The 26,800-nt window shown below is 35.3% G+C and overlaps 7 protein-coding genes across 7 annotated transcripts; 2 read left to right on the forward strand and 5 right to left on the reverse strand.

Moving 5' to 3' along the window:
• Positions 1-1,562: 1,562 nt before the first annotated feature.
• Positions 1,563-2,240, forward strand: TRIADDRAFT_8123 (uncharacterized protein; the record flags this gene model as incomplete). The annotated part of the gene is made up of 4 exons (XM_002111387.1): positions 1,563-1,704; positions 1,855-1,888; positions 2,003-2,073; positions 2,200-2,240. Coding segments are annotated over 4 exons (288 nt in total), but the record flags the coding sequence as incomplete, so codon positions are not given.
• Positions 2,241-2,843: 603 nt separating this feature from the next.
• TRIADDRAFT_55439 (uncharacterized protein) lies at positions 2,844-4,823 on the reverse strand (the record flags this gene model as incomplete). Its single annotated transcript, XM_002111895.1, has 4 exons — positions 2,844-2,924; positions 3,371-3,877; positions 4,074-4,501; positions 4,763-4,823. 4 exons carry the CDS (start codon positions 4,821-4,823, stop codon positions 2,844-2,846), a joined length of 1,077 nt encoding a protein of 358 aa, XP_002111931.1.
• A 1,898-nt stretch (positions 4,824-6,721) lies between these two features.
• TRIADDRAFT_55440 (uncharacterized protein) lies at positions 6,722-8,298 on the reverse strand (the record flags this gene model as incomplete). Its single annotated transcript, XM_002111896.1, has 4 exons — positions 6,722-7,051; positions 7,221-7,319; positions 7,356-7,429; positions 7,617-8,298. The coding sequence occupies 4 exons, from the start codon at positions 8,296-8,298 to the stop codon at positions 6,722-6,724; spliced, it is 1,185 nt and encodes a 394-aa protein (XP_002111932.1).
• A 2,617-nt stretch (positions 8,299-10,915) lies between these two features.
• TRIADDRAFT_55441 (uncharacterized protein) lies at positions 10,916-11,434 on the reverse strand (the record flags this gene model as incomplete). Its single annotated transcript, XM_002111897.1, has 1 exon — positions 10,916-11,434. One exon carries the CDS (start codon positions 11,432-11,434, stop codon positions 10,916-10,918), a length of 519 nt encoding a protein of 172 aa, XP_002111933.1.
• Positions 11,435-12,834: 1,400 nt separating this feature from the next.
• On the forward strand, positions 12,835-16,500 carry TRIADDRAFT_55442 (uncharacterized protein; the record flags this gene model as incomplete). The annotated part of the gene is made up of 9 exons (XM_002111388.1): positions 12,835-12,853; positions 13,701-13,748; positions 14,216-14,282; positions 14,409-14,931; positions 15,221-15,297; positions 15,390-15,414; positions 15,617-16,180; positions 16,273-16,314; positions 16,414-16,500. 9 exons carry the CDS (start codon positions 12,835-12,837, stop codon positions 16,498-16,500), a joined length of 1,452 nt encoding a protein of 483 aa, XP_002111424.1.
• A 1,225-nt stretch (positions 16,501-17,725) lies between these two features.
• Positions 17,726-20,760, reverse strand: TRIADDRAFT_24138 (uncharacterized protein; the record flags this gene model as incomplete). The annotated part of the gene is made up of 12 exons (XM_002111898.1): positions 17,726-17,821; positions 17,914-18,000; positions 18,122-18,184; positions 18,264-18,384; positions 18,451-18,520; positions 18,593-18,653; positions 18,734-18,774; positions 18,948-19,037; positions 19,152-19,221; positions 19,297-19,378; positions 19,617-19,735; positions 20,716-20,760. Coding segments are annotated over 12 exons (945 nt in total), but the record flags the coding sequence as incomplete, so codon positions are not given.
• A 2,102-nt stretch (positions 20,761-22,862) lies between these two features.
• Positions 22,863-24,230, reverse strand: TRIADDRAFT_55444 (uncharacterized protein; the record flags this gene model as incomplete). The annotated part of the gene is made up of 1 exon (XM_002111899.1): positions 22,863-24,230. The coding sequence occupies one exon, from the start codon at positions 24,228-24,230 to the stop codon at positions 22,863-22,865; it is 1,368 nt and encodes a 455-aa protein (XP_002111935.1).
• Positions 24,231-26,800: the final 2,570 nt, after the last annotated feature.

Consider the following 26,800-nt stretch of genomic DNA (forward strand, 5'->3'; position numbering starts at 1 on the left):
TATGATAGGTTTTGTAAGTACGGAAGTTCTCGATATATCCATTATACTGAGAGTAGTACCGGCGCCCTAACTAGCGAACTTCCACTCTAGCCATGTTTGCGCCATTGTGCTAGAAATTGTCATATGTAGTACTGACCATCGGAAAGTATCGAGCAAGCGGCTTTAGTAGGACCTCGTGGCTACTGTAATAAGCAGTAAATTCGCGCAACATCCGAGCATCCAGGTTTCCGAAAGTCTGTATATTCACTCTTTACTGTATGATGTGCTCTCTTAAACTGTATAATAATCTATCGTACACTGGAACTTCAAATCGATTAGATATCATGCTGGAAATCAATAAATAACTGGGTGCCTAAGTTAAAACTACAGACATCGTCTTGGCCACATTGGACGCTTTCCAAGCTGAAATTAGTTAACTACAGGTCAGTGAGCTCAAGCTTTCTTGTACTTATTCATTAGATCTACAGCAATCAATATAGAGGCAGAGTAGCAGTGAATATCGAAGAAAGTTTTCTCTTCCTTTCTATCAGATACACGTACTGTATAACCAAAGGATACGCTTTCTGCATCGATAAGTTCAATGACCATCTCGATTGAATTAGGCTTGCGATGCTAGAGACCTCTATCTCCACTCAGACAGAGGATTTCTAGCAGAATACTCTACTGTTCTGTTATTACAGTGTCACCAATTTAAGAATTGACTGTACACTTTATAACCTTACTTCTCATTCCTTGAATTTCGGTTGAATGCAAATTTCAATATAGGGTTTGTTTAGTTAGAGATGAAACTTCGACAAGCATCTACTTTGGCTGTGCTAGCCGTTACTTTATTGCTTTGCTGTCATGCTGCTAAGAAGAAAGTCAAAGATTTGCAAATCAATGTACTGGTAAGCTTAGTTTCCCTATGATGGACTTATACCAAACATTTAATGTTTTATTATACTACTCTATGACATTGGATAAATTAAAGTTCCTGCATTGACGTAAGCTCTCTTCGGTAAAATCATAGTAATGCATATCGAGGTACTGGGTAGTATGAATTTGATTACAGTATCTCATTCTGGTGATGATTAATTGAACAGCAAGTGTTCAATGTGAGAAGTCAATGACAGTAGTATAAAATTAACAAATGCTAGACTGTTTTATCGTATGTAGGAGAAAATATACTTCTATTACAGAGATTGTAGTTTCCTTTATTCCATAATTTAACCGACAATATACTGTACGTATTATACGCGGATGAGAACTTCAAGTTCTTATTGAACGTAAATATCTAGAAAGACCCTCTATTGAAAATATAAAAACTGACTATCATTTGCATAATATACATCCATACTGTATGGATTCAAAATCCGATTTACAACATTTGATAGTAATCTCTTGTAAGGACGAGACGTACCTTTGAATAGTAATAAATTTGATTTTACAGTATATATACGTACTTGCTCTGTGAGGGGATTAAATGGATCATAGTACATAATAATACAAGCGTAAGCGAACAGATATTCTGGTATCATTATAAAGTATTGCATTGCCTTTCATAATAGCAAAAGCCATCTACTTGTGATCAAAAAACGGCTGTTGGGGACAAAGTACGCATTCACTACGTAGGCAAACTGGAAGATGGCAAAGTATTCGATTCCAGCTTACAAGATGGTCGTGAACCATTTGAATTTACACTCGGAAAAGGAATGGTAATAAAAGGTAAAGGAATCCCATTATTGTCGATCAACATATAGTAACGCTTTACTTTAACTTTTCTTGTGCTGTGAAAGTTACTGTCAAGTTCAGTCTATCGAAGTCTCCCATTAGATTCAATAACATTGCTTTATTTGAATATAACCTGTACTATAGGATGGGAGAAAGGCCTCTTAGACATGTGTGTCGAGTAAGTATTGCAGAAATTGAGGTATCTGGATTAACACTTAAATGAAATCAGATACAGCTCATAGATATTATTATCTGTTATTAAACGTTATCTAAATTCTCTATAACATTGTAGTGAGAAACGTCAGTTAACAATTCCGCCTCATCTTGCATACGGAGAACGCGGATATCCACCGGTTATTCCAGGTAAACTTATAACAGTAGAAAAATAGTTTCTTTTTCGAATATTGTGACAGTTGAAATAGAAATTCTAGAGAAAAGTTTACACCAGACTAATCAATTATTGTTATACATAATTTATTATCGCGAAAGGGAACGCTGTTTTAATATTCGAAACTCAGTTAATCGGTATCGTCAGTCAAGTTACTCCGTCGAAAACCTGGTATTGGATTGCAGTAGTAGTCTTTGTAATACTTGGCTTTATATTTAGGGCTCGTAATAAGCCGGTAAGGAAGTTTATTGAGCGCAAAATTTACTTTGTTGAGGTAACTAGTGTGCCGTAAACTGGATATGCCGTAATTGCATTAAATAATAAAATTCACTAGGCGAATGAAGAACGAGAGATATCAAAAGCGAACAATAAGAAAGGGCGTAGAGTTAATCCTAAAAAGAAGCGCTAAATATGGAGAACGGCAATGAATTTCGACAATGGTCCCTTAGTTTTTAAGTTTCCCTTTTATGAAGCAATGCTTAGGAACATGTACAGAATAAGGATTGCATATAATCAGCAAATTGCTTGATCTCTATCACTTTGACTATAAATTTATCTACTGAAATTGGAAAGGAAGATCGCGTTTCCTATAATTTTTATAATCACTACACCATTATTCTTATAAATTTGCAAATGTTATCACCAAATAACGTCACCGAAATAATATAAAAATTCTTATAGTTCAATTTCTGCATAAATAAAAATGAACTGATGTTATCTCCTAAAATTTAATTATCATTTCAAACTAAATATAAGACTGCTCATTTTTCGGATTATGATATAATACCGTACCCTTCAGAAGCAATGAAATACATCTTGCAAGCACCTTTATATGAGAATAAAGCACTTTTGGGATACCGTCGGCGAGATTTACATTTTAATCTCACTGAAGGTTTCACCACAGTCGTATTTAAAGATTGTAAAATGATAAACAGGATATTACGAAAATTATAAAATTACAGCACAAGATATTACCAAAAGTAAAAATTGCTAGTTATCATAATGAAATTAGGATTAATTAAGATTACTATAATTACATTATCCGTATGTGCAAAGATTGTGGTAAGGCTAACGCGGGGCTGATGTTCAGTCTTTGTGTAGAATTTTAAAATTAAATCTTGGTATAATTTTTAAATAAGTCGGCTTATCTTTTGGATATAAAATATCTGCTGTATATGCATTTGAATTGATATACGCAAAGCTTTAGTCGCTCAGATCACAGAATGGCAATTCATTCATAAATGCGTTATTGCCAATAGGATATGAACTAACCTTGGTATCATCGCTGCAACTTACAGCATTTGCATCATTACATATCGTGTTATTATGTACAGTTAAGTCATTAAAGTCTTGAGGTATATACATTGACGAAGCAAATTTATCTTTATCATTTTTAGTAACATCGCACGATTTTCGAAATGCCATACAGTGCAAGTGATCAAGTTTTACATACTTCCATCGAGTAAAACCTATTGATTCAATGGCAGTTTTCCAACTTTTTACCATTTTTGAGTTACGATTTTGGTGACTCGAATCTGGTGTAATTATTAGTAACAAGCCATTTTGCATTAGTAGTCGATGAGCGTGAATGCAACATTTCCAACGCTGAACGGGCGATGGAAAGTATGATAATAGTAGGCAAAAAATAACAACATGAAAATATCTGGCCTGTAACTGATTCGATTTTAACCATTCTGCACAAGTTACACCGTCGTTGGTTTGTTCAGAGAGTTCAGCTTCATTAATTGCCACATTTAAGAAGTCACACTGTATTACAGACTAAGGCAATAAGAAAGATTTAGAAGAAATATTTACATACGAGTATTTAAATTACATTGATTACATATAGTCTAACAGAATACGTTCGAGTCAACGACTAGTCAAATTCAGGTTGAGGCTTAATAGTATACCCAAAGGCAATTTACTGAGTACAGTATCTTGTTTAATTGATTAAAAAATAGAATATTATGATTACCTTATCTGCAGGACATAAGTCGATTGCCGTTGTTACAAAACTCTGAGAAAATTCGGCAAATGGATTATAACAACTTCCAACATCTAATAATTTGACTTTATCACAGTTTATAAACGATCTTTGTATTATTGCCACCTGGTTGGCAACTTCCTTAGACACAAAAGCGTTCATCATCGAAGATTGTATATTTTGGCCATTTTCAAGGTAAAATAACCGGCGAGCTTGCTTGGTTAGAATTTTTTGGAGAATTCCATTAAAGTAATATTCCATGATTACATTTTTGCACCAAAAAATTCGATTTTCTTCTTGTGGTTCCCCAAGACGTTGCCAGTTATCGACAGCTAAATGATGCATAGCAGCGGCATATTTTTGAAGGGTATCACTTTGATTGCAATGTTCTTGCCAGATATTATCGAAATCTTCGTGCCCTATATTATAGAGAAGTAAACGATAGCTTATTACTGTACCCGCATTATGTTATTAGCAGTCTCGAATGTACCCAGGTAGTATTAACGCAGTCACAGTTAGATACATACTAAATTCTATTAAGCAGAAATAAACTTATGAAGCGTAGAATTGAATAGTGCAGTTTACGTGTATGCCAATAAGTTTAAGGGCCCATTAATTCAAGGTTACTTATACTATAATTGACTGTAAGAGCATGATACGAGTACCACTACCACATTTACCTTCGTGCCACTTTTGACGCAACCCGGCATGAACACTCTTGATGAAAGATGCAGCATCCATCAACAGTTATCAATCTTTCCTATTAAATGCTGTACTGTATGCAGTAATTTTACGTGCATAGTATTGCAGTAATAGAGGAGGTTATTACATTATTTGCACTTTATGAGCTCCAGAATGCCCAGTAATATAACAGCCTCGAATATGGAGCTGATGTTAAGAGATTGCGAACGACAGCTTGGCGATAGTTGAAATAGTATAACGCTAGAGATGATGAGCGATGTTGCAAAAGTACCTCAGGGTACAAACGATGCCAGCAGTCTATGCACAACACTGGTGAGAATAGTTGTGTACGGTACCAGTACTACACCTTGACCACTATACGTCAGCGCATACAGCAGCACTGCTAAACTATAAAATACTCTACTGTTTCTCTATAGTACATTATTGTATACTCTGCCACACGTAAAGTATATCATTTACTATGCATCTACAACAGGATCCTCTCCATATCCTGGAATTAATGTCTATTTCTACTGGTTTACACCAATTTTTATATACTTATCTGTACTTTGACACTCTATAGACTAGTATGACTCTTTTTAACCATGCCATTTTGTGGTTTAAAGTTTTTATAGTATACTAATTTCAACTTTTGCTATCTACAGTACTACTAGTATACAATAGGATACTCTCCATATCCTGGAATTAATGTCTATTTCTACCGGTTTTACACAAATTTCTATATACTTATATGTACTTTGACACTCTATAGATTAGTATGACTCTTTTTAACCATGCCATTTTGCGATTTAAACTTTTTATAGTATACTAATTTCAACTTTTGCTATCTACGGTACTACTCGTATACAACAGGATACTCTCCGTATCCTGGAATTAATGTCTATTTCTACCGGTTTTACGCCAATTTTTATATACTTATATCTACTTTTACACTCTATAGACTGGTATGACTCTTATTAACCGTACCATTTTATGGTTTAAACTGTTTGCAGCATACTGATTTCAACTTTTGCTATCTACAGTACTACTAGTATACAGTATACTGTACTAGTATTACTTTTATTAACCCTTTCTGGTGTAATTGAAGAGGTATCTGAGCATGCAATCAAGCCTTCATAAGTACCCCAAAATCGTATTTTGGGATTAGGAAGAGGAGAGTTAAATAAAATTTCGAGTGCTGTATGTAGGTAGAAATCATATATCTATAGCTAATAAGTAATAACTCATACTGGAATAGATAGAGTTATATGTAAATATCGTACTGCAACACAGACGTACGCGTCTGTATGATTCTTGATCAAAAGGATACGGAAGTAATACATCTGTAAAACTGTAAAAAGTTTCAACGAAAATTAACCGAATGATTGTAATTTCCAACAATTTAGTTACGCACGTTTCCAGATAAACATACAAAGGCTGCCTCAGTTAGATCAGCAGACAGCACTCTAAATTGAGTGCAGACAATTCATAGCCGGTAATATTCCAGTAGTATTCATGTATGCATTTTCGAATTTAGATGCGTTATAATGGATGCACAGTATGTACTGTACTGTACTGTGTGTTTGTACTGCTTGCAACCTTTTCTACTCATTTTGAAATCTTGAGTTTGCACTGCAAAATAGTAGTAACTAAGAATACACTTGAGTAGCATATTAAGAGGTATATATTTAAACTACAATATTATACAGCTACTTCATGACAAAATTCATCTAAAATTAGTCATTTATGAATCAAACAGCCGGACTGATTATACCAAAAGGAAATAGTGTAAATGGTAAAGGTTTGTCATCATGTATTCCGAACCTAAGTATGATAGAGTACCAGAGGGATTAATTTGATATTAATTTGATTGTCACTTTATCTAGGGTGTTGCATATTCTCTTTGCATCAATTTGGCAAATTGACGAGATTGGCTTATAAAATAGAGAAGGTATAGTTTATGAACATTCCTTTTGTATTGCTTCAACCATTTTGATAATATCCTTAAAATGATTATAGATGTGAGTTGTAAATCGGCACCATAGTTGATTCTGTAAAGCAAAGATGTATACATCGACTTTATGCTCTACAAATAATACTTTACGTAGATGCAAGGAACCCTCTTTATTCTTTTCATATTTGCTTTGGCATTCCGGTATTTTAAATATGGTTAGAAATGGCGATCTTAAATCTTCTGGTATGCCCAGTAGCTCTGTACCTTTAATCTCTTTCAGAATATATTGCACAGCTTTGTCTCGAAGGCTTATATTATATTCTGTTATTCGTGCCTAAGAAAAGAAAACCATACTTGTAGTTCAGTTAATTTATCTCGGTGATAGTTCAATTACTGGGTATAATTAAAACAACATCTATATATTCTGAACACATCCTATTATACTACACGCATAAAGCAATATTATTGCATAAGATGTAAAAGTGATCCTTGTGCTCACTCACCATACCCCCAATTTGATCGATATAGTCAACAGCGGCTCCAGCGATAATAAAAGGAGAATAGTCTCTAGTCGCTTGTTTAAAAAATTCCAATTGAAATCCCTTTAGATAGTTGTGAGACACGATCAAGGGTCTTACTTGATCATGCAATTCAGGATGGACCCAAAATATTGCACAACCACGCGGTGTAAATCCCCATTTATGCATATTACCTATGCGCGATGTAAACATACGACAATCAAATTGTCATTAAAGGATGAGAAAATCTTACGCAAACTTACATGCAGTTAAATAACACTTCTTGCTACAAATAGTAATTTTATTTACTGGATGATGTAAAAGCAACTGACATGGCTGATAAGTTTCTCAGTGGAGTACAGGATATTGCATAAGAATCACCTGAGTAAAAATCTGGCTGTAAATCATCCAAGTTCAGAGGTACTTGGCCGGGTGCATGGGCTCCATCGATGATAGACTTTACGTTTCTGGTTCTACATAATTTAATTAATTCTTCGATAGGCATTTTTACAGCCGTGGGGCTTGTAATATGATCTATTATAGCAACTTTAATAGCTGGCGTATCGTTTAACATTTCCTGATATTTATCAATAATGTCCTGCTTGCTTATCAGTGGGAATGTAAAATTAATGCAATAAAGTTTCGCTCCTGTCAATTTGGCAAAATGAGCAGCAGAAAATCTTAATGATTCATGGGTTAAGTTAGTAATTAAAATTCCATCAGATTGTTGTAGGTTTAAGGATTGTAAGGCAATAGTGCCGTTGCTTGTTGCATTAGGTATGAAAGTTAGATTACTTGGTGATGATCCTACAAAACCGGCTACTTTGGCTACCGCTGTTTGCCATGTCTGAAGAACTAAATATTCGAAAAATTCATCAGGATTCGATTCTATTCGTTCTAAAACTTGCAGCCGTCTAGCAAAGAGAGGTCGAGGAACTCCACCAAACGCTCCATGATTTAAAAAAGTCATTTTTGGATCATACATGAAATCACAATCTCGAATCTCTTTCCCAAATTGTTTCTCATTTCCATCTTCATGAGTAAATGGCTTGTACATGTCCATATTCTATCACAATTGGAAATTATAGACCCCGAAACAGCCGCCTAACAACGTTGATATAGCAGATATCACCGACTTACCGAGTGACACTCCCATATTTCTTGATCGAAAACTTTACTAAAAGTGGATGTGTCCATCCATCTGTCTATGTCACTGTAACCTAAGTTACCTAACAACAGCTGGCTCGGTTCGGTTGCGGCTCTTGATTCCTGCCAAGGTATGAGAATTTTTATTCATCTTTAGCATGAATTACTTACTCAAAAATAAATCGTATAAGTCTCTCATTTATCAGTAATCGCTGACAATATGACTTTGAAAAGGAAAGGAAAAATAGTTGTTATATTTGTACAATATGTTATCTGGTAGTTACTACAGTGTATAATAAATAATAAATAAATATACAGTAGTCTTACGGAGTATTAGTGACTCAAACAGTTTCAGCACATGACGTGAAGATGTAGCGAATGGATAGCTCTGATATGCTCCTACGTATTATTTTAAGCCCTATCTCCTATTCTTACTTTACTGCATATAATTAGCAGCATTGTGTAGTATACTGAAACAGTAGAATATAGAAGTACAGTACACACAGGGTTAATATTTAAACTATCCGTAAACGGTGCTACGAGATATCTTCAATCAACGTTCGAGTAACCGTTGATCTGAAAGTGCATAAAATATTTCGGATATTATTCATTACCTGCACGTCAGATATTAAATCGATTTCTTGTAGTATTAGCAGCATCAGTAATAGCTTGCAGCAACGTTTGTGTTCGTTGAGGAAATCATAGAAGGAGCAAAAGCAGGTTGGCATCAAATGCAAATTTGGTAATAAAATCTTTTGTTATCATTATTTGTTATCGTCGCCAGTGTTTATACAGTGTATTGAGCCACGGATCGTATGGCAGAGTGTCAAAACAAGTGCTGAAGGTTAAGCGAAAAAAAATTTAGAACTTGAGAAAGACGATCCTTTTGATAAATGCACTTCATCACTGATGAACTAGTCGGGTCATCATCAACTGAGAATTTGATATTTTGTTCTAAATGTAACCACAGGTATTTTGATAGCTCAACTTGTGCATATTCACAATTATGAGGTCTTACAGTAATCAATTAATTAATTTAATACAATTTATAGTTAGACTATAAGCTACATTGCCCATACGGTAGGCGTCTTTCTAAGAGCAGAATAACTGCCTGTTGGGTATATTCGACTGAATTTTACTTTCCTATGTACAGTACTGTATGTAACTCAGAAGAACTTGTGGGAAACTACCGATAACGTATGATGAGCATTTTGATGTTAAATTCGCAAATGTGATTGCTGTTATTGTGTCTGTACAAGCGATCACTAAATTTACTAGAGAAAGCAAAATTGTAAATTGTATCTTTGATTGATGGAGCTCGTGCATTTGGTCAGACTGAACTACATCTTGACGAACTCGTGATATATCTTTCCGACCACTTTGATTCACTGGTCATTTTTTATTTATCCTTTGCACAGCCGCAGCTTGCTAGGTAATGACTTAATATAGTAGTTATAAGCCATTGTGCTACAGTATGTTAATTTAAAACAGGAGTTAATAATCTCTGATAAGATGGAATGAATAAACTACAGTAAAATTTCTGGATACAGTATACGGATATTCGTAGATATGTGTTACAAATTCCCTACTTTTGGTACGAAGAGCTAATTATAGTAAATAATTAATATACGACAGGGATCACTTTCATGCTTGCAGTATACTGGCACTGAAAGGTTATACAGATTGCAGACTAATCCCTGGTATAGTAAAATTAGAGGCTGCTAAAAAGGAGAAGAGTAATTTACTTAGCAGATTGATTAATTTAATGCATTTATTACTTATGGCTTATACAATGCATGCTGTACTCTAACAATGGTATTTTGCTGCCAGCTTGCTATGAAATACGAGTGTAATACTTCATTGCACAACGTAGGATTACGATTTACGAGTACGATCAATGACCATTGGACAGATATGAGACCGAGCTGCCTCATTTATTTTTATTTAATTCTTGAATACAATATAAACATACAGTATTACGGAAGGGTAGTAACTAATTCTACTAGTCATCAATGTGATATCAGTAACATAACCGCTCTATAGCAGGCGGAAAACCTAAGTTTTGAACGTCTTGACACAAATAGTGTGCATTATTATTGATCATTTCGCATTCAAATTGTCGTTGATTAATTTTGTGTGCAGACTAAATCGAATATTTAAAGATTAATTTCAATTAATGTATGGATCATTACAGAAATAGCATACTGTAGGTATACCTTCGATGAATTAGTGTACTCACTGTGGCATCGAATGTGGTATAATTTTGCAGAATCATAGGTATTTGAATAAGAATGATATAGGTATAGTAAAACAATCGTTATTTCCATATCAATGCATTTAATTGATTATGACATCCAAGATTACGAATAGCATGCATTGCATGTCGCTATGATGGTGCTTTAACTAATCAGAGTCATAGTTGATACCATTGCGAATCGATCGAATCTACACAATAGCCTTACTGTACTGTGTGTAGATTGAAAACTAATGCAAAATGACTGCATGCAAGCCATGTTATGCATCTATTAACGTGACTAACAACTTTGCTCATGCTTAATCAACCATTCCTTAGTTATACAGCCATTGTAAGAACTATAATTTCCTAAGCCGCCGTCATTCTTAACAACCCGATGGCAAGGTATAACGATGGGCAAGTCATTTCTTTTCATAGCACTGCCAACTGCACGAGCTGCCCGATCTCTTCCAGCAAGAGATGCCAAGTCACCGTAAGAAATAGTCTTACCAGGACCGATTTCTTCAGTTAGTGTTTTATATACTTTACTAGTAAAACTGTCCTCGTCGAATGCAGGTAAAGGTAGCTCACTAGCGTTTAATGGCATCTGCTTGATATTATTAAAATAAGCCAGCATCCATTCTACGCATTTTTGCATCGGTGGAGAAAGTTGTTTGAAATCACCGTCCAAACGAGCAACCTTGACACACTTGCCTTGGGCAGGCAGTATTTTGATCTTGTTTAAAATGCCAGCGCTTAATTGAATTCTTATTTTGCCTATAGGAACTAAGACTTCAGCCATTTCTATTTCGTCGTCCATGATGACTAACGTTGAAGATGGAAAGCAGCACGTCCGCGCGTTACTGGCTGCAAGCAAGCTCAAGCTTGTTATCAACAAACAATAGCCAATAAGGAGTGAAGTTGTTGGGGTGACGTAACATGCTACGAAATGATGTCAGTCAGCAAATACTGTACTGTACACCATCGTCAGCACTAGAGACCCTTCAAAAATTCATCATATGGGAGAACCTAACTAAAAATGGTCTCTAGTCAGCACAATTCGATACAATCAAGGGCGTCATTACTGTGCTGTACAGTACACTGTACTGTGCATTGCAACGACTGTACACTACTGTACAGTGTACAGTACGTCTCTACAGTACGTCGTACTGTACAAAGTAGCCTTTGATAGTACAGTACTGTACAATACTGTCGAAAAATGGTGTCACGAACGAGTCACAATGCACTACAAATCAGTCGGAAATGCTGAAATACTGTAGGACGTACTGTACAGTACTCGACGGTACCGTACAGTACGGTAAAATTTTCACTGTACTGTACTGTACTGTACTGTACAGTACAGTACGTTTCTACAGTACGTCGTACTGTACTGTACTGTACTGTACACTGTACTGTACAAAGCAGCCTTTGATAGTACTGTCGAAAACTGATGTCACGAACGAGTCACAATGCACTATAAATCAGGACGTACAGTACTCGACGGTATCCGTACAGTACTGTACTGTACGGTAAAATTTTCACTGTACTGTACAGTATCTGTATCAGAAGTCCATGGGTGATACAGCACAGTACGTTTCTACAGTACGTCGTACTGTACTGTACTGTACAAAGCAGCATTTGATAGTACTGTCGAAAACTGATGGCACGAACGAGTCACAATGCACTACAAATCAATCGGAAATGCCGAAATAGGACGCACTCGACGGTACAGTATAGTACTGCACCGTAAAATCTTCACTGTTGCTTCAAATCCAATCAGATTTCATCTTTCATCACGTGAAGAAAATTTAAAATTGGCTTGACTGTTGTTGTCGATCGATATTAGCAATTTCTTGTTGTTCACGCCTTCCATTAATCAACTTGTCTACTTCGGTGGCTGCTTTCTTCTTGTCCAATCTATCTCCTTTTAAAGTTCTATCTTGGAAATGCACTTCCAGTTGATTTAATCAAGACACAGACTAAAGATTAAAACAAGCAAGTTCGTATTATACTGACGAAATTGGACATCAATCTCGCCATTAGCGACCATCCGCCAACATACAGTAGAACGCAGTCTTCCGCTTGTCCATTGACACATTTCTCCGATCTATTACCAATAATCGTTTCAAAGCAATCAACAGTCCGATCCTATTTACTTGTATAAAATACAGGCTGAAATCATCGTTATAGCAAGATAGTAAATTGTTTAAAATAATCGGCATGACTACCAAGGCTACAGGTAAATGAATTCGGTAGAGTATGTAAATATTGTATAGCTATGAGCCGACAGGTTCGTACGGTTTGGGGTGTTGCCGCGGCAATATTCTATCCTTCTGGTGTCAATAGACAAAATAGCTGTTGAAATTAGGCAGTTATTATCATCGAATATGAAACGAATAATAAACAAATAACTATATTCTACAGTAGGATCAAATATGGATATCCGATTCCAACAATATTAATATAATTAATAATTATAATGAGTTAATGGCAGTAAGTGCTGTTGTGAAATCATTCACTCAGTATCTACTACTATATCTACTGTACCTGCTTACTGTACCTATGGAGAATACTGGACAGCCTAAATACCTTGAGATCATCTACTTCTGGCGGTTGCTATACTACAGTATAGCGTCCTAAGCTCTATAAAGTTGATATTGGATTAGATAAATACTACGGTACTATGAAATGATACATAGTGTCAGTTTTTGATATAGTTTGCCAAATCCTCAATTAAATAATCGTTCAATACATAATTCGTATCACTGAACATCGTCTAAAAACGTATATATGAGTACCCCTATGTGCTTACGGGCGTACACGTCTCTTTTTTAAGCTACTCTGTACCTATTCTTTGCTACATTATACATATAGCAAGGTTATAACAGTCAATGATGCATTACGTTACATTTAATGAAGATGTTAGCTGACATACTACTGTCCTCTATTTAGTAATTGGAAGCTATTTATTACAAGTACGAAGTAATAGTTAAAGTAATACAATATTATTAGTAATCGCCTCTTGACGTGTTATTCATTATAGCTTAGAAAGAACTGAAGTATGAATTTTTGATCTCACCTTTTAGACTTCAAGCTTTCTACTAGTGAAAATGAATGGTCAGAATTCGAGGAGAGTAAGTTTTCTTATACAGTAAAATTTTTATCATGCTTCAATTACTTTACTTTATTGTTAATGAAATGCAGATGTTAAGCCAATTCTTCTAAAAGCGGTTTATTGTTATTAAAATTGACAATTTACAACATGTTGGACGTAACACTACGTTGTAATATCAGCGTAATAAATTTAATGCAGTATACTACATTTATAACAAATGTACTACATATTTTCGCCCACGTAGAAATACATTCTGAATTATCTTATTTAAGTTAGTGACAAGTTAAGGTTAATGAATATGTTCTTTATTATTAATATCATGGCGTACAATAGCTACGGGTAGATGCTGACACTAAGAATAATTTTAACGTACCTTCCAGTGCATACTACAGTAACAAACGAGCGACTCCTTTATTTCTAAAGCAGTTATTTATTGTTTTTATGCTAGCACTCATTTATTTCTTATCCGTAATATGTCTCTACTAGACGTGACCAATATTGCAGACGAACAATATGATTTCGACCTAAAATTCTCTCCCGTTCAGAATTTAAAGTAAGAATCTTACAAGGCCGTACTTGTGATATCTAGCCCCAGTCAAATTAAATTATATAAAAATAAAGTGATTAATATACTGTCATACAAGTGTATCATAGATTATTTGTGCACTAATTATTCTAGTAGTAAAGTGGAAGAATTACCTTCTAATACTGGCGACAAGGATGAAGTAGACGAGGAAGATGATGATGATGAAGATGTCTTTTTCGGACCTGTAGGCCACAAAGAGCGATGTCTTAAAGCTGCTTTAGAACAGAATAAAGTTGAATCAGGTAGTCCTTTAAATGGTCGACAAGTAGTTGAACTATTTAAGGAAGCTACGTCGATAGCAGTGCAAATAGAACAAAACCAGAAAGGAAATAAATATACACCAACAATACGGACAACCAATAATACCAGGAGATCGTTACCCATAAGCACTAATACTTCACAATTAAGTCAAACAAATAATGTCTTAAAAAGAAAGAGTGATCAATTATCAGCAGAAATAGTTAGCAATCAGTTACTCTCAAGTACTGTTGAGATGGAGAAAACAAACGCTAACACGTTTGGAAAAGTCACGAATTCTAGTGTGTCTAGCAGCCGTCGAGTATCAAAATTGCCAAAGTTCGCCACAGAAAATGTAAAAAAAAATGCATTTGACTCAGTAAGTTAATTAATCTTATTACTGATTATTTATTGCTATTGATACCAAATGAAGAGCTTAGGATATTTATGCAATGTGAATTACTAACACTATATCGAACTGTTACACTTTTGCTAAGCCTGCCCTTGCTTGTCCAAGTTACGTATGTGATGTAAAATCGACTATTGGTGCAGTAAAATTAAACCTCAATTTCGATGATGTGAAGCAAGGGAATGTTAGTACTTTGATTTATTACTTAAGTAGTTGGTAATACAATAATTACAAATGATCTGTATAACTGTTTAACTAGATTGTTCAAGCCGATGTGACTACAACTATGTCAGATACAGTTTCAGAAAGTAAAAGCAATACTCCAAATACTGATAGGTAAATTCAATCACAGCTGAAATTATGATAATCAAAACTGTTTAAAAAGTATTAATGACACATTTGCCTCATTTTTAAACATTGTTACTTAGTTTGGCAGCTGAAAAAACTATTAAGGTTAGTTAAATACAACGATACTTATATCAGCTGCAGTTACTCTGCTACTTTATACGATGCTTTATGATGATGCCTTAATGAGCATGCTTGAAAAATATTGCAATCATGTAGTATTTATGAAATTGTAAGCATTCTGGTAGCCATAGAGCATAGAGTTATATGATGATATACGCTATTCCTTTACTCTTGCTAAATTTAATAGATACCAACCATCAAAAATAACCAAAAGTCGATCCCGATTGCCGCTACCAAGTCTCAATTTAGTAAATTACCGAGAATGGCTGGCAGAGCTACAAATCTTAAACTGAAATACAGCAAGATACCGACAAATTCTTGTACTGGAAGAGCTCCTTTGAAAGCTTTTAACGGCGCTGCTAAAACTCAAATACCTCCAGTAAACAAACACAACATAATTAAGGCTGCGGATAGTAGTAGTTCAACTGCTACTACAGATTCTGTTTCAAACGCCAACAATCATGTTAACGCTTATCCTACCAATGAAGTAGCTGATAAGACTACAATCCATGTCGAAACTAATAATATCAATAAAACAGACATGGATAATGAAAAAAAACCTGAAGTATCCGTAGACGTTCTATTGGACTTCTCAAGTAAAAATTGTGAATCAAATGTCAACTCCGAAACTAATAGTATCAATAAAACAGACATGGATAATGAAAAAAAACCTGAAGTATCCGTAGACGTTCTATTGGACTTCTCAAGTAAAAATTGTGAATCAAATGTCAACTCCTCAGAAGCTTCATGCGTAAGTATAATAAAATTAGAATTGTTACCTTAGTATAATATTAGAATCTTTATAGATTTGATTAGATTTTAATAGAATTTATCGCACCTTAGGCAAATCTGATAGACTTTGAGGCTGACATACCGCCGCCTCAGGTACAAAATTTCATAAATAATTGTACAGATTATTATGTTTTATAATTTAAATCAGTACATTCAACCTTTGCGATAAAAATGATACCATTTAAATTGTAGACGCAACTGGATAACACAAAAGGCAAAAGTAAAGAAGAAAGTATCGAGAAAGAGAACGTGGCAGTAGATTTACTTATTTCCATTTAACTGATCTCCTTATAATCACCAAAACGACAGGGAATGATTACAATATATGCCTCTACTTACTTCTACCTCGTCTCTTAATTTACAATGGAAAGATTTCATGAGGCTTACGATATATTTTTAAGGACTGAAAGTAGTACTCGTAAAGTAAGCTGCTTCATAAATAAATATTACTTGTAATGAATCCTTTACAATTCATCATGAAATTTCCGTAGTGTAACCAGTATAATTACCTACTTGGGTTTCAAATTCGTAGTGTAAACATTTGATTATTTTACACTATAAAGTATCGATGCTCTAAAGTTGATTGTACTCATTCATTTTTGCAAGTAACCGATGATTATGCCTGATTACTACAGTTATATAACTATTTTGTAACGTTCCCACGAATAGTAATGTAAAATTTTGAAACATGTATATTTTTTACCATGATACATACACGACTATGTATAGCTTGAGATTTAAAGTGGTAATAGACCAATAAGACCTTTATGCAGTTATTGTGGATTAATGGGTTTCAGTTTGAGTAAACTCTGAATTGTTGAAGTAATGGTTCTAATAAATTATGCACCAAATAATCTTGAAATAATCTAAGAAAACTTTTCAATGTTATTAGTTTTATTTTTATTTCACTCTTTTCTTGCATGTCAAATACAATACAGCAACACAAAAAGTAGATCGTAGTTACAAACATAACCTCGTCCATACTAATAAAAATTAATGAAGTATGACTTACAAGATGCTGCATGTCTCCTTATGTATATGCATTAATTTGCTGACAGCGTTTTGGTTACATTTTGCAGAGACATAAAACGCAGCTGTGAACGTCCGATAGTGAAATAGTCAGATTTTTACTAAAATTAATTTGACATTGCTTAATCACCAATTGCAAATCTAATTAACATTCGGAAAAATTGAACCGTAAATGTAGTAACCATAATTCAGGATGTTAAAGCTGCCAGCAAAATCAAAATATATTAATAGAGTAACATTAACTTCACTATGCATAACTCGAAGATTGATAGCAGCAATATGTGCCATTGTAGACGAATAACTCAAACGATAGAAGTAACGCCTTGCGAAACTTTGTAACTAGCAGAACAGCATAGTTAAGCGTACAATCTCTGACGCTCTACAAAAATTAAGCTGTTCTATACTGTAAATTATCATTGATAGTTTCCACCATATCAACATTTTACTACGTTTGAGTTATCAACACAAAATTCTATTATTCTTGTTTTTCCGTCTCTTCCGTAACTTCAGTTTTTTTAACATCATCAATACAGACCCAATCGCCGTTGAGACCTTCCTTCCAGAGACTCACCTGAAACATAGTTAATATAATTTCATCAATACGAACATGAGCATTTCCGAAGAATATATAACCATCACATAAAACTGAATACCAAACCATACCTTATTATCGCTTGAGGAAACGGCCAGAATGTTCCCAGTAACAGACCAGCTTACGTGCCATATAGGTTTATCAAGTTGAAGTAAAATCTGAAATGTGCATTCAATTATATTTATGTCATAATCAAAACTAAAATATTTGAACAAAACTTTTTAAAGATACAAGTTGCAAATGGCAGTGAAGGCTTTTACAAGATTATTTTCTGTATACCTTAGAAGTCCATTCTCTCTCCGAATTGTCTTCTTCCTTTGTCCAAATTATTACACGTCCATCCTATAGAAGTAATAGAACAACGATTTTAAAACTTTTACCCAATCCTAAGAGTTTACAGCAAAAATATTTTTTTACGCACCTCTCCACAACTAGCAATTGTACTGACTGATACACCAATATTAGGAGCCCAAGCTACATCTCTTACCCAATCGCTGTGACCATCTAACGATTGATCTAGCTTCCACTCACCATCAATTTCCCTTCAATAACCAATATCGCATTAATTATAGTTATCTGTTTGGGAATTGACGATTACAGATACTTACTTCCATATATTCACTTTATAGTCGCAACCTCCAGTAACTAATCTTTTCACATTAGGCTTCGGATCTCCTTCTGTATTCTATTTTGTAAGTAAATAAGAATCATTAATCAACTTGTGGGATTCATTATCAATACAAAGAAAACTTACATCGAACAGAGATCCTGCGTCCACAGATGGAGCCCAACTGACTGCGTTGCAGCCAATCTGAGAAAATATCAATGTTAAGCATATTTAAGGCGAGAAATACTTCATCGTCGGATTGAATTAAGTAAGATAAGGTATACCGTGTGAGCATTGCTAATTTTCTTTGCCGACCAGTTGCCGTCTAAGAAAGAGTTCAATTTTGTTATTAAAATAAAGCATATGGATATCATCACAAAGGACAAACATAAAGAATTAATCTTCAATTCGTATTTATTGCTAATTGATAGATTAGAAATACAATAAATTATGTATTAATTATGCCGATAATCATTCCACAGTAGTAATAAATGCTACCTGTGTTTGAGATGATAGCGATAGAACCATCAGATGATCCACTAGCTAGGATGATACCATATTCAATCGGAGCCCAACATACCGAATTTACTATATATTAAATATAACGTAACTGGAACTGAGTACAGTATCATAGAAATTAAATATCCGACCCGAAGGCTGAGCACACGATTAGAAGGCGGTTAAAATATAAATTAAATTTACCTGACGAATCGTGCCCAGTGTATGTGTATAAATTGCTCCATTTCTTATTATTTTCAGCCCAAATGATAACCTAAATTATGAACATAAAGTTACTACCTTACGAAATTGTATCTAGGCAGGCAAATGTAGTGCTAATAGTGCTCACCTTGCAATCATAAGAGCAAGACGCAAGTAAGTTACCAAACATTGGATGTGACCAAGCCACTTGCCAAACAGGTCCCTCGTGACTGACATTAATATCAAATTGATATTAGCCAATATTTTAGCGCAAACATTTTAAAATCAAATAACAGCAAATTGCAAATGCGACATTGTAGGCTGTAACGCAAAACGCATGTACAGTACAGTACAGTTCATGGCGATTAGCTGACATGGTGAAGAAGAGCAGCAATAGTAGAATTTCCTTCGTACATGTCATGCTCGATCTCATGTTATCCAATTCCTAACATCTAATCTAATACATACTTTATCAAGGTAGACGATAAGAAATACTGGCCATTTTGATCAACATCAAATACGCGAATGGATCGATCAGAGGAACACGTAGCCAGTCTCTTTCCATAATAGTCGAGCTGCGCATCGTGCTGCAAGTAATTAAAGTTGGTATTTAAGAATCTGTGATTTCATAGTAAGGAACTTTCCATTCTATTGATTTAACATGAATAGGTTTACAATATACAGAAGTAGGAAAGCGACTACGAGCACGATTTTGAACCTATTTTTGTAGATCGCTGTGATATCTATAGTTTAAGCTTTGCTTTAAGCTATAACAATACTGTATTGAGTACATATGCGTATACTGTACGTATACGCAAGAGTCGTTGATTCCATAGTACTGTACACGAAAAGGGTTTACAATATGTAGATGCAAGTAAGTACGTCAGTACGGCTAGGACTTCATCACAAGTTATGTTGAGCGTTTTACAAAGTCACTAGTAGCAGCTACTACCTCAACCTTAAGCTTTTACAATGTATTGTTATGCAATACTTAATTTTAATGATCCATAGCATGTACTCGCCCTATTTATTAAAAGTCTGCAATTTGATAGCAACGAACTTTTCGTGTTTTTGCTATTGATTAAGTCGAAAAGGTATATATACAATATACGGAGACAAATTACACAATCTTGAACGTTCTACAAGGTGATTAGTAACAGTTACGATATGACTTCCACTTGAAGTTTCAATAAGACCAGGTAGTCAATACGTTTGATTAAATAACGTAATAGTATACTGTAGTAAGCTTTTACAAGTAGTGTACTCCAATGGCTAGCAGGCCATTCTACGCAGGCATCGAGATTACTCAACGTATCCAAACACCAGTACAAGTATTGCTTGTATTGACGAAACTCGTTGTAATGTAGAAGGAAAAAAGAGTTTTTTCTGTTACTTTATAATATTATTCAATACACATGACAGACAATACAGTAGCTCTACCTCTATCCATCATTACAAGATGCTTAGACTGAATAATAATGAAAACGAATTGATCATTTTACCATTCCAAAGGTGCTTAGCGAATGAAAAGAGTCAAGAAAAGAGTGCACTACAATACTTTCCTTACCAGCATATCTTGATGTTGCGTATCGATATGGTTAACAACGGATACCTAATCATAAATTGGCATTACTATTAAGCTAGAGAATGTTTCTAATTCAATATTATTGCAAATTAAACGTTACCATTTTGAGAGAGAACTACACGACGACGTGGCAAAAATGGCGAACTCCTTGACTGCTTTGACCTACAACAATGTCGGAGACTGCTGGCGTACTGTACCCGATGATACGGTAATACTTTCATTCTACAGTACTGTAGTTTGCGTCTATACTGTATACTATACTGTACATACCGTACAGTACAGTACTATACGGCGAATGGTGCTGCACTTGTCACTCTATAGTATTATGGCTTCTATAATTGTACTCTACAGTACAGTACATACAGTACAGTAGAATATCCTGCACTGTACACTGTACATGTGCTTGGTATGCATTGAAGCGTTCCGTAGCAATGACGTTCGATAACACTGGCTGCAACTGACGCGATAGTAGGCTCACCTTACACGGCTACACCTGTTACCTGATTGTACAGTACAATGTGTGATATTACAGTCGAAATTTCTCTACGTGGTATACAGTACAGTACAGTGTACAGTACTGTACTGTACTGTACACTGTACATTGTACAGTGCTGGAAGCAGAGTGGCTGATCGGGCTGGATCAAGCTGCCAATCTTGTCGCTTTGCAGAGCTCCGCTATGGAGTTTAGGAGTATAGTAATTTGATGTTATATTGCCTTTAGTAATCTATGCCTGTGCTATACATTCGATACAGGTACCACTGATGTCAGTTGTAAATAGATAGTACCCTGCGAAATGATGGCTACACCTATTACCTGATTGTAGAATGTGGGATATTACAGTAGAAATTTCTCTACGTGGTATACTGTAGTGTACTGGAAGCAGAGTGGTTGATCGGGCTGGATCAAGCTGCCAATCTTGCCGCTTTGCAGCACTCCGCCATGGAGTTTAGGAGTATAGTAATTTGATGTAATATTGCCTTTAGTAATCCTTGCCTGTGCTATGCATTCGATACAGGTACCACTGATGTCAATTGTAAATAGATAGTACCCTGCGAAATGATGGCTTATACTGTACTACGCTATAGACTTTGCAATACTGTACATGTACAGTAGGATACAAGCAACCTACAACCTACTGTACATGTACAGTAGGTTGTAGGTTGCTTGTATCCATTGCATTACACTACTGAGAGCAGAAGCGTAGTTTAATCTGTCAAGTGCCTACACCTGAGCTTGTGGATTAACAAGTAAAATTGATAGTCTAAATAAAATCCATAGTACTATAATTATTACAGACGGATTTTACAACTCTGATCGTTATGACTTTGGACCTAGAGGCTACGGATGAGCAAGTGGAAAGCTCTTATAATAACGTACGCCAAGTCGCCTTTAATACAGAAAACCTTAAGATACACGCTTTTGCGCAATGTATTACTAATTGACCAGTTTCAGTACTGTAGTAACTCTGAAACAGCTAGAAATAATGTAATACATCTAAGCTAGTATATGGTTAAACAATAATCAATTTAATCACGCATTTCCGGTATCTTTAAATTGATTGATGACATGCAATGCCCATCTTGAACGCTTCTTTGAACACATACTGACATGATGAAACCAATTTTATAAAATAATCAGACTCGTACAACAATCTGAAATATACAATATAGAGTACACTCGTATGTACACATATAACTATAATATTCATAGTATTGAAGGATTGCATACGAGATGTAGAATCCATAAGACAGTCAAATCATCTCTACCATATAGTGTACAGTACCAATTTACATTACATAGTTATTTAAAATTTAAATTTATAAACATACAATTTTTATGCCAAGCTGTCCTATTATATTGTATGTAATAATATTATAAAGGCTACACAACTTGGTACGTACTGTACTAAGATACAAACTAATCCGTGATTGTACAGTAGTGGCTAAAGTATTGTGGATATTTTTTATTAATTTGCAATATTTAAACCAAATTAGAGTAATCAAACTTTGCTTATTTAAAACAATTAGAAATTGAATACCGTAATTGTGACTAAATTTTGCAGCTTAAAGAGCTGATACCTACTTGATATCAAAGACATTAAATACTGGCAAAGAATTAGCTATAGATACTATACATCGATATCTTCACCGAGAATATCATTTTTTCGCCCGTATAAATATTTTTCTGGAATGGCTGTTATAGGATTAAAGGATACTAACATCCAGCCTGCTATAGCCAGTATTCCTCGTAGTAAATTAATAATTCTCCATGAAGAAAATAAGGTTTGGCTCTGAGTAGTTAATCTACGAACATTCTGATCCGTTACCGTTGGCCAGTAAAAAGATTGATTAACATTATATAAACCGATACGATAATCAATTTCAGCGATACTAGTAGACAGTATTAAGCTTAAAATATGAATTAGGATACACAAGGCCAGCACTGGGTGGCGAATAAAGCGGGTGATTAATGATACATATTCATGACTTTCTAGGTCAAAACGGTCCATAACCGATACAGTAGCGATCGCTAGTAAGAAATAGTAAACCGATTGAGCGGCTTGAGAAAGCCTGTTGTAACAGGCCAGCACAGTGATAGTTCCATTAACTTGATTTTCAATGGTAGAAATGGATATTGTTTGCCATAAAGCAAAGCCTGCTAGTAGGCCTTCACAAAAAAATGCAATCTTCATAAAGATATTAAATACTGAAGAACCTAACTGGGCTGAATTAGTAATATTACTCATTTTACTTTTTAAAGCGTCGATATCTTTATCTTTTTTCATGTCATTTAGGTTACTCTTGTTTACTCTTCGGAATCCGCCGCCGTCTGTTCGCTCAACATAAACAACATTAAGAGGTTGACTGGGAAGTGATGGGACTAAATTGGGCGGCTCGGTAATCTCTATATTATAGTCTTTAGATGTAATGACATCTTCTGGTGATAAATTAAGATCGTGATCGAAATCTGCCTCTGAGTAATGCGATACTGCCGCAGCCGATGTCAACTGGTAATCTTTTCTTTTTTTGCCTTTCTTCTTTCTTGATCTTTCTTCATTTTTAGTGGTATCTCCATCAACAACATCTGGATTACCAAAAGAATCATTCATTTTTAAACCATCTTTATTTTCATGATCGTCTGCCTGAACACTAGCACGAGAGCCGCTTTCCATGTACGAATTATCCGCCATTTGTTGACCCGTGGTTCGTTTTTTCTTCTTTTTTATTGATTTAGGAACTATTTTCTCTTGATCATCATGATCGCTAGCAAATGCAGTTTCACGTTCTACTAGTTTAGCCCTTTTCTCTTCCACATTCTTCTTACGTCGTGAATTAGTAGTTGCTTTAGGATCTTTTGTCACATCATCAGTGTCTTCTTGCAAAGCTCTCTTCTTTCTTGTTTTCTTTGTTTCTGTTGTATCAATCATCTGAATTGCACTTGATTGCGGTTTGCGAATTTTCTTACGTTGCCTTGAATTGCTATTATCGTCCGCCATTTGTTCTCTAAATGTTATTCCAGATTGTTATTACCAAGCTAATATTTTGGGGATGTACTCGTACTAATTATTATAAGGTAGCACACCTAAAATAAATAAATAAATTAATCAATGAAACACCGATAAGATCGCATAAGTATTTTTAGCGATATCGCGAATTAGCGACTGTATAAATTTAGTACTGGATTTGTAATGAAGATATAAAACTTAAAATTTCGACAGCATCATCTTAATGTAGTATCATTGCATGCAGTCTTTGCATATCCATAGAGTCAGTTAGTAGCAATGAGAGTAATTTTATTCCAATTACGAGTGTGAAAGAGCCATAACAAATACTGTACAGTAGTCCTTGTTTACCTGCCTAGTGATAATTTAATATTGATGTCGTATCGACAACCCCACTGTAGTAGCGATCGTCAAATCATAACTGTACTTAACAACAATCTAATATTCATCGAGTTCCATCAATCAATTGAGCCAAGTCTCAGTTTGTTGCGCGTATCGTATTTATAGACATTATTACTGTTAGCCTATTGTGAAAATGCTTCTTTTATCATGAACGTATACAGTGTGTACTCTAGAAGTATCTGTAATTCATAGTGCAAGTATTATTATTATTTATTTGTTTCTTATCAACACAAAATAATATTTTTTTGGCCTCAATTTAATGCAGTTTGGTATTGCTTAAATCTGTAGCTTTAACGGCGAGATGTCACGCGAATGCAATGTTTGCGTTATGCCAAATTATCAAGGTAATGACGAGGTATACCGAATTACGATATGTATGTTTTACTTCAGAATCAATTAGCATGCCAACGTACCGTAGACGGCTGTCTATTGCTTTTGTTACTCTAGTGAAAGGTGACGACCAAAGTTGCTTAAGGTTAAGATTCAACTGGATAGTATTTTACCAGTCAATTAATTGATTAACTGGGAATCTTTGACGTTCTGATACGCGTCCGTTAATTGCGCATCTATAGCATCGTAGCTTGTAGTATTAACGATGATACTACGTAGTATTCCTATAAAGCTACAGCAAAGTGTAATATTAGCGCTCAAGTATAAAACCCGGACAACGATGCCTTGGAGTAGCAGGATCATACGATGGAGGCCAGGCCAGGATTTCTAGTACTCGCATATCAAAAATTGTTGTACGATCAACAAAGAACGGTAAGAAGAGTACAATAATAACGGTTGAGGAATTCGAATGGCATTATTACGCAAGCGCAAAGGAGCAGTCGGCAATCCATACTGGAGCTGTTAAGCGGTTGAGGAATTCGAATGGTATTATTACGCAAGCGCAAAGGAGCAGTTGGCAATCCATACTGGAGTCGTTATTGTAAATGGAGTGAAAACGCAACCCGAGCCCGATAAAACCCGATCCGATCCAATTGTTGATTTTCGAACCCGAAATGAAAACAATCGCTATACAAACACTGTATCGCCATCGAAATTCTGAAGGCGAATCCTGCCCTCGGAGTCGGGTTTCGGGTTGACTTTTAACGACACTGACACATACAGTACACTGAGTACAGTACAGTACAGTACACCACCGGGTGAATACTGTACTGTATTGTACTGTACTGTACGGCAGGATACTGCAAGAGTGATTTATACTGTATCGTGATAGCTTTGTACAGTATTGACCGGCCTAGGATGGTCCAAAAGTTTGAAGTTGACTGTAAAGCCTTTTTAAGACTAGAGTTCGAGTTTGGGGCTAGTGGCAAACGGTAAGATTTGGTTGGGTTTAGTTTTAGAATAAAAAAAAATTGGTATACAGTACAGTACTGGACTGTAGTAAAAGACAATCTTACTGTACTGTACAGTGTACAGTGTACAGTACAGTACAGTACTGTACCGTATTCTATGCAAAGTGCGAAGTACTGTACACTGTACACTATGTACTGTACTGTACTGTACTGTATGTCACGTGTACTGTGCTGTACTGTACTGTACACACCTTCTACAGTTAAATTCAAGACCGCACCTCGAACCGACAGTACTGTACAGTACGTACTGTACAGCATGGAGCCCCGTAGTCCTGCAGCCTGTTTGATTCTGTCGTTCTCTTTTCATCTCAGTGTGTTGTTGTGCACATTTCTTGTTCATAAAAACTTGAAACTTAAAAAAAAACTTATAGCGACTGGCTGATAGAACCTACACATTGCATGTTAAGTAGTAGTACTAACTTGACCTAATATATACCCATACTGAGCAATATACCTCATCCTAATCAGACATTGGCACCAGGACAGTCGACTGAGTACAGTAGTGTGCTATGCCTTGAAACGCGAGATCATACTTTCTGAATTCCATTTCTCTCTTTCTCTCTCTCTCTTCTTGTGTCTTAATTAATTAAAATCAGTTTCTCAGTACATTTTGTGTGCAAATTCCTTAAGACTACAGGCTATATTATACCCATCGCAGTGTCGAAATTACAACCTCAGTCAATGCTAGGTGGTCTCGTCCACTTTACGAGCATTGCGCCCTGCACGAACAGTGAATGAAAGCTAGGTAATCCCTCCTACCGGCGACTTGCCGTTGTTGTTGACTTGTTCATTCGTCCATAA

The sequence above is a fragment of the Trichoplax adhaerens genome, genomic scaffold (genome assembly GCF_000150275.1).
Source record: "Trichoplax adhaerens TRIADscaffold_4 genomic scaffold, whole genome shotgun sequence".
In the NCBI taxonomy this organism is placed as follows: Eukaryota; Metazoa; Placozoa; class Uniplacotomia; order Trichoplacea; family Trichoplacidae; genus Trichoplax; species Trichoplax adhaerens.